The sequence below is a fragment of the Abramis brama genome, assembly GCF_963993115.1.
Source record: "Abramis brama genome assembly, chromosome: 5".
NCBI classification, from domain to species: Eukaryota; Metazoa; Chordata; class Actinopteri; order Cypriniformes; family Leuciscidae; genus Abramis; species Abramis brama.
In genome coordinates this window covers 30,571,119-30,579,157 of record NC_139967.1, presented here as the reverse complement: position 1 = coordinate 30,579,157, position 8,039 = coordinate 30,571,119, and the positions used below count along the sequence as shown (strand labels likewise).

Below are 8,039 nucleotides of genomic sequence, written 5' to 3'. Positions count from 1 at the left end.
TTTCAGTGAGTCTGGTCAAAAAATTTGACAGTTGACAAGCAGTAGGCTATTAAATAATACTTTCTGTATTATTTAAAAACACTGCTAACTTCTTGCTGTTTTAGAAAGAAAAGTGACTAACACTTTAGTTTAGGGTCCAATTCTCACTATTAACTAGTTGCTTATTAGCATGCATATTAGGATATTTGCTGTTTATTAGTACTTATAAAGTACACATTAATGCCTTTTTCCGCATGCCAATATTTTACATCCCTTAATCCTACCCAATTCCTAAATTTAACAAGCAGTAATTAGGAGTTAATTGAGGCAAAAGTCGAAAATAATAGTTAATAGTTAAATGGACCCTAATTTAAAGTGTGAACAAAGAGACTTATTTACTTACAAATAATGAAGAATAATGAACATAAGTTCACTCACAGAGTAAATGCAGTTTCACTGTAGCGAGAGAGGCAGAGGCAGACATACAGCTACCAAAGGAAGACAGGTTGCCCCCTACTGCACACAAGATGACGTGGAAACAGAACTAGACACCTTTTATTAATTCTGTACTAATTCTACATAGTTTATGAAAACCTACAGCTTGCATTCCCACTTCCACCTGAAACTGCACATTACTGAAAATTCTGCTCATAGACATGAATCTTTAACTTGTTTAAGTTGATTGATCACTAAAAAAACTCAAAAACACTTTTGACGTGACATAAAGCGTTGATATATAAGTGGTTGAGTTGTTTGCTTACTTTTTAATTAGTCTTCTGCCACAATGTTGTTCGTTCAGACCGATTCGCGAATGCGCACGAAAACAAGATGCGGGATTTATCGTGGGAACCAATCATTTCCAAACATAACCAATCATATCCAATCACAGCGTGATGGAGGCATTGCGACATTTGTTCACATTTATTCTCAATTACCCCCAAACCAAAACCACCGCATGCTTTGGTCTGTTAAAACTCAATGGGCTCAGGGGAGGCAAGAGAGACGAGGACTCTCGCTGTAATTTTACCTGCTAGTGTTGCTGTTGGAAAGTGTTACTTTAGAAAACCAGTGATTTATACACTTTTTAATGTCACTGTAGCAAAGTTAGTTAGTTCAGGGAAGAAGGAGGCGGAAACCGGCGAACGTTTAAACAATTTAATCATCAGAATAAACAAACACAAAACGAAAGTAAGCGACATCCCCTCACAGAGGACTGCCGCACACACATAAACAAAACATAACATAAAATAGTCCAGGCCTGGTGCTCTCTCATCCTTCACTGTCGTCGCTTCCCCTTTTATGCTCCCGAAGCTCCTCCGTGAGAAACTTGAGAGGGTAATTAAGAATGAATGGGGGAAAGTCACATGAGAGGAGGCAATGCCTCCATCGCACGATTGGTTATGGCTGGTTGGTTTGTTGGATAAATCCAAACTCTTGTTTTCGTGCGCATTCTCGAATCGGCCTGAATGAAGACATTGATGTCGTTAATGGGAAGACTAATTAAAAAGTAAGTAAACAACTCAGCCACTTAGCCTAGATATCACCACTTTATATCACATTAAAATCTAACTAGAAATAGCCTGAAAACATAATGACTGTTTTTTTGTTGTTGTTGTTGTAAGAAATCAGCTTAGGGAAATTAAAGGTAGGCCTACATTTTCGTGTCTGTGACCAATGTGTACAAGCGATGAAAATAAGTTGACTATATTGTTTAAATTGTTACTGCCTTTAGTTATTATTTTGGAATGTAAACATGCGTAAAAACACTCACATGATGAAATTTATACTTGGTTTTATTAAAAAGAGCATCAGGCCTAGTTTGTGTAGCTTAAAACACAAAATAGAATTGTAATAAGGTCTCTATTTTTATGTAATGTTTATTTAAACAGAAAAGAAATAAATAAGTGTAACAGGGACATAAACTCACATTAGATACATAAATGTGAGAACTTTGCCTCCTCATTTTAAAACAAGACTGCACACATGGAAACTAGATCGATGGATGAAAACAACAAAGCCTTCTGAATCTGAACTGTTGATGATGTAATCGGGACATGGAGAGATGTCGATGATGTCAGTGCGTGCTCACGCTGCCTCATCAGTGTTGACGTGGCGTCTCTGTCTCCAGTAATCCAGCAGCAGAAGTAATGAGGCACATAGAGGAAACTGGAGAATGGCCTAATCACTAAAGTCAAGCGGACCATACTCGTTTCTCAGGTAAACCTCAACTAAATGATAAACAGAAGCTTTAATTAGCGCTGTAGTTTTATTATCTGAAATCTTACTAGTTAGTAAATCACCGTTTGTTGATGTAAAGTTTGGTTAGCATCAGTAGCACGAGATTATCGACCCTGTTTACTAATGAGGATTTCAAGATATTACATATTATTAACTTAGTGATACATGCTTACAGGAACTGCTATATTATTCTGTATTCCAAGAGATTATTTTCCAGATGGCGATATTGTAGTTGGTGTTTTAGCATTTGCTAACATATGCTAACTGAGCTACTTAGCATCTACGTGTATACTATAAACCCTATTGAGTGGCTTTATTCGATAAACAACTATTTAGGGTTTATTTCATGTGAATAAACGCTGTTTGGCCAGGTGTCATTGTTTGTTTCTTGAATAAAATTGGTCTTGTCTTGTGAAGTCATGTTTACATGCTAAAAGATGTGTAGCACTAGCTGCTAGTTAGCTAGGTGACGTTAGTTAGTTACCTGCGCGTGCCAGGCCACGTAAGAAATAACTTACAGTTCACAGGAGACCGTTAATATTTATGCACTTTCAAGACTAGGAAAATTCTAAAATAGCTTCTGTCAACATCGGCCAAGGGTGATGTTTTATCTTATCAGCAGTGTTAGCTGTTGTACATGGCATAGCACATTTTGTGTGCTTACAGTCTACGAGATATCCACCCATATCTAAATGTCCCACACATCAACTATCTGTTTTTTAATCTGCCACAGTAAAAGGAATCCAGTGACCTCAGACAGAGAGTACATTTTGTGAAGCACACCTGTTCAACAACATTTATAGCCTTTTGTTCTTTTCAGAGTGAAAAATGACTGGAAGGAACCAGCACAATGGTTTCCAGTTTGCAACCACAGTGCAGCCACCCACAGGTGGTTACACGTCCGCTTTTGGGAACAACTCAGAGACTGAATACTCGGAGGAGGATGGAGAGACTTTTGAGCTGCGTTCCAGAGGCAGGGAGAGGCATCGCAGGCACAGCTCATCTACAGATCGCAAGGACGATATTGTATACTTGATAAGGGACATAAAAGAGGGAGACACGCTGATCAGTATTTCTCTGCAATATTTCTGTACTGTAAGTCAGGGTTTCCTTGTTGTGCCCTTACTTTTTTCCTTTCAGTATGTTTATAGTAAGGTCACCATTATGATCAAAATCATAGAAATACAATAGGTTTTATTTTAAAGTTGGCATGAACTAAAACTGCATGTTATAGGTCTTATTGTAAACAATTTATCAGTTTAATTAAATTTTTTTTTTTTACCTCAATGTTTAATCAAAATGTCATAACTAGACTCACTTCTCTCTCTTGTTATGTATGCCTGACTTCTCTAATTATTTAGTTTGCTTAAACCCTCCCTCTGCAAGTTTCACTTTCATTTTCCTACACTTTTGCGACATTCACATTTTAGAAGCTAATCAACAACCAGTGGATGTCCAGACCCAAATTTTCTTTTCCAATATCTACACGTGTAAATAATGTACGTCACAATCGGAAAAAAAGATCTAATGAGGCTACTAACGTTTCATCACGACTTTAATAACCATGTGGTAATGTCTATTTTAGGGTAATTAAGTGAATTTAAAAAATCGTTTTATTAAGAACTAGATAGACCAAAGTGAAAATGATTATTCTGAAATCAGTAAGTCTGTTATTGGTGCGAAAGCATGCTAAACTGAAGTGTAACGTCTCAAAACAAAAACTAGTGTTTTAGTAGCTAGTGTAAAATCTGTTTTAGTCACACCTAATCACGCAAGTAGAATTCTGTATTAACAACACAAGTCATGACGCAGCTTCACATTACACCCCATAATAATGAGTTCTTCCTGATCTTATTTGGGACACATCCAGCTCTGTATATTTTTTACATTGCTCCAGTTATATTCTGATATATAAAAACGTAAAGCAGTTTTGCCTCCTAATAGCTACCCAAATATGTTATACTGATTTGTTTTTTTCTTGTTTGTTCTCAGGTTGCAGACATAAAGCGGGCCAACAATCTTCTAACTGAGCAGGACTTCTTTGCGCTGCGGTCCATACGGATCCCTGTGAGAAAGTTCAGCTCATTCACAGAAACTCACACCACCACTCCCCACAAAAGCAGCTCACCCTGCAGCACTCGCAGAATCACAGAAATACAGGTTTCTGGAGCTCCCTTGGACTCTTCATCCTCTTCCTCATCTGTGGACAGCGTGGAGTGCTTCCTGCAGGAGAAGGACAAGGACATTCAACTTCTCGTCAAGTCATCCGCCCCTTCCAGGAACAGCCTGAACGAGGTGGTGTCCTCACTGGAGCAGCCGCTGCTGGGAGACCCCGAGCGCAGACCGGCCCATAAGAAAGACCCGTACTATGGGGCTGACTGGGGAATGAGATGGTGGACCGCAGTGGCCATCATGTTGGTCGTGGGCATTGTCACACCTGTTTTTTACCTATTGTACTATGAAGTTTTGATGAAAGCAGATGTAAGCCACCACACTACCATAGACTCTATCAGGCCTGGACCGACACAGCCAGCCGTCGCTGAGCCTCTTGGGTTACCACGGGCCAAAGCTGCCTCTCACCAAGACTCTCACCTACAGCCTGCTATTGAACAGCAACATTTTGTGAAGCACAAAAAGGAAACATAAAGGAGCACTTAGATCACCAGGGAATTAATTTGGAGGCATTTATGGATGGTATAAGCGGAACCACATTTTAAAAACGAAGTTGAACTGAAGCGTGAAAGGATCAAGTAATCAAGAAATGATTCCAATCCTGTCAGCATATTTCCTTGATGCATTTTGCACAGTTAAATGCTGGTTTTGTTGTTTGTCTGTCACTCATGAGCCTGTGTATAGCTCTGTACCTCTATTAAGCTCGTTGTTTGCCTTGACGGCAAACATGATGCATTAAGACATTTGCTGCCGCTGTCTGGTTGTCAGGGAAATAAACACATTAATTTATTTTAGGAAGTGTAGAATCCAGATTCAGTATTGCAACTGATGCTAATAAAGTTGCTGGTTTTAATTTTTAAACTTTGCTTGTAAAGAAAAACAAAACTTAAAATGGAACCATAATGGCCTCCTGGTTTTCTTCTAGCAAGAGCACAGGCATGATTTGTAAAATATTCTCGCATGTGCTCAATTCCATTCCAGTAGCAGAGATGTAAACATTTCTATGAAACATGGAGTTCAGTGATTGACTTTTGAACTGTACGTGCCTTCATCCTGTAGACTGTAGATGCAGGTTGAAAATAAAGGAATTATATTTTAGTATCTAAAATCTCCTAATTATTTTTAGCATTTTAACATTTTGCTTAATACCAGTTTAGTCATTTATCAAATTTTTATACCTATAAAACACTGCTCTTGGAAGACATGAAGTGTTACTAAATTTGTGCTTTTATATATATTAATACACTTTAGTTCTCTTGTATGATAGACTTTTTTTAATGAGCTTTTTTTATTGCTAGTAAGTGGCTTCATCCATGTTGTCATCGCTTCCTCCCCCGTATTCATCACCGTCTTCAAAGTAGTTTGCTATGTAGTCGTTTTCCTGTGAAAAAGTCAGATCATTGAGTGTTTTTACTACTCTGGAATTTAGTTGAACATTCACTATAGATTATTCAAACATGAGCACTATGTAGTAAAATGATCTGTGCTGTCAAAACAGTAGAACCAAAATCGTTTTCTCAGTAACTGAAACCATGTTAGATCTATCAAGCAGGTACTTGGGTGTTCACTTGCTGATTACCACAGAATGAAAAGTAAACAACTATATGGTTGCTGGCAGGTGCGTAGGACACACATATTAACAAATAAATAAATTTAGCACAGATTTTTTTTGTTTCATTTTACAAACTAATAGACAAGACAATGAAGAAAAAAAATCCACGCACAAAGAAGTTTTCCATTTAAAAAGCAGATAGCTTTGCATGGACAAATTTGGTTGTGATTATATCTCATTCTTAAGCAAAAAGTTAAAGTTACACTGAAGTTTAAATTAATTTGTTTCTGTGGTAATGTACAACATGCTACAGGTGCTGTCGATTAAGATTTATTTAACGTAGAATATTGTTATTAGTAAGATCTTTTACCTCTTCAAGCTCTTCATCATCATATTCTCCTTCAATTTCTTCCTCCTCCTCTTCCTCACCCTCTTTCTTCTTTCCCTTCTCCTCATTCTCCTCATCTGATTTGACATCCCCCTTCTTCTCAAGTTCCTGAAAAACAAGCACAAGTGAAACAACAGCTCAATCCAAATATACTGTATATGTCTGCGGCGAACCAAGGTAGAAAACGTGAATGGTGTAGCAATTTATTGTGATGAATATAGCGTGAACTCACATCCAGTTTACTTAGCATTTCCTTCTTGTCCTTACTTGAGATCTTTGCGAATTTCTTATCTGTACATATTCAAGTTGTTTACAGGTCATTCAAAAATTGCAGTTTGTTTAAAGAGGGATTTGCATTTCTTGAAATTACCTATTTTCTTCTTAATTATCTTCTTCTGTGGCTTCAGCTCCTTCGGAAGACTGTTCCAATCTACAAATCAAGCCTATAATTTATCTGAAATCAGCCCATTTAAATTGTAATCGTACGCGATTCTTGCAATACCTGGTGTCCAATCGCCAGCTTCAATTTTTTTTATTTCTTTTGTGTATTTTTCTTTGTACCTCTCCACATCTGTGAATTATACTGGTGAGCAGAGCACACTGGCAAACACTTTAAAACAAGTAGATAAAATTAATTTAACCTCTAAACATTTCTTACTTGAATTAACATGGTTACAATAAAATAATGTAAATAATAACGTTCAAGGTTAACATATCCATAATCAGTTATAGTATTTCACTTAAACATGGTTACATAGATTTAATCTTAATGTCAGGGATAGCCTATATTGATATTGCCCCCAGTGCTCATCTACTTTTACAATATGATTATCTTAGAAATCATAAGACACCTAGTAGGAAGCATTAGGTATTATATGTTACTAAAATTAAATAAAGGCTACCACTCACCTCCCTTTCCTGTGTGGGGTTTTATGTTAAAAGGGAGGTCTTTCATTCGTCCTCTCATCTCTTGTTTCAATGCTCTCATATAGTCTTCATCTTCTCCAGCTTTCAAAGGCCCTGGTTTATATTCAATTTGCTGTAAAAGATGGAATAATGTCATAGGTAGTGTGTGTAATGCATGTCTCTAAAACAACTACAAAAAAGCAAAAGGCAGGACTTTCTGGATAATGTTCTAATCCTACTGAAGCACATTTTAAAGTTCAGTGGAAAACAATATTCATTTAAGAACAAAACCAAAAGGATCAGAATAACTCACAGGGAAGAGTGGAGTCGGCCCTCTCTGGGATTCAGGCATGGACCCTCTGGTGAGGCCCAGAGCCTCAACGTTGAAGGTGAATGCTGCTATTCCTCTGCCCTTTCCTGCCATTCTGGTCAGTCAAATATTGCTAAAAAAAAAGTTTGGATGAACGAAACAATTTAATAATTGACAAAATAATAAAAAATTTAACGTTGTTTTTTGGGCATAATTCCCGCTGTAGTTTTAAATAGATTGCGCCGCGATAGGTCACGTGACTCGTGAGAACCAATGGTTTTCGGCGTCAATCTAAAATGCTCCAAATTGAATGATGTCGGAGGAAGATTATCTTTTAAAAACTTAAAAATCAGTCTGTTTATTACACAGAGCTATCATATGACTTCAGAAAAGTTGGAATATTATCGTACGGGACTTTTTTGTGCTTTTGGAGCATATAAATGACTCTGAGGATCCACGTTAATTGTTTGGAGAGGTGCTTTCCTTTATGCAAG

General features: G+C 37.3%; 2 protein-coding genes across 2 annotated transcripts; one reads left to right on the top strand and one right to left on the bottom strand.

Annotated features, from left to right (window-relative positions):
* Positions 1-2,068: 2,068 nt before the first annotated feature.
* lysmd3 (LysM, putative peptidoglycan-binding, domain containing 3) lies at positions 2,069-5,497 on the top strand. Its single transcript, XM_084115466.1, has 3 exons — positions 2,069-2,196; positions 3,038-3,312; positions 4,210-5,497. Exons 2-3 carry the CDS (start codon positions 3,046-3,048, stop codon positions 4,861-4,863), a joined length of 921 nt encoding a protein of 306 aa, XP_083971592.1. The 5' UTR covers positions 2,069-2,196; positions 3,038-3,045; the 3' UTR covers positions 4,864-5,497.
* Positions 5,498-5,626: 129 nt separating this feature from the next.
* polr3g (polymerase (RNA) III (DNA directed) polypeptide G) lies at positions 5,627-7,659 on the bottom strand (the record flags this gene model as incomplete). The annotated part of the gene is made up of 7 exons (XM_084115467.1): positions 5,627-5,770; positions 6,312-6,437; positions 6,562-6,620; positions 6,700-6,759; positions 6,832-6,900; positions 7,239-7,368; positions 7,549-7,659. The coding sequence occupies 7 exons, from the start codon at positions 7,657-7,659 to the stop codon at positions 5,684-5,686; spliced, it is 642 nt and encodes a 213-aa protein (XP_083971593.1). The 3' UTR covers positions 5,627-5,683.
* Positions 7,660-8,039: the final 380 nt, after the last annotated feature.

Excerpts from the sequence above, each read along its gene's own strand:
- lysmd3 (XM_084115466.1), top strand. The coding sequence starts at position 3,046 with ATGACTGGAAGGAACCAGCACAATGGTTTCCAGTTTGCAACCACAGTG. Across the intron at positions 3,313-4,209 it reads CTCTGCAATATTTCTGTACT|GTTGCAGACATAAAGCGGGC; the intron begins GTAAGTCAGGGT and ends GTTTGTTCTCAG.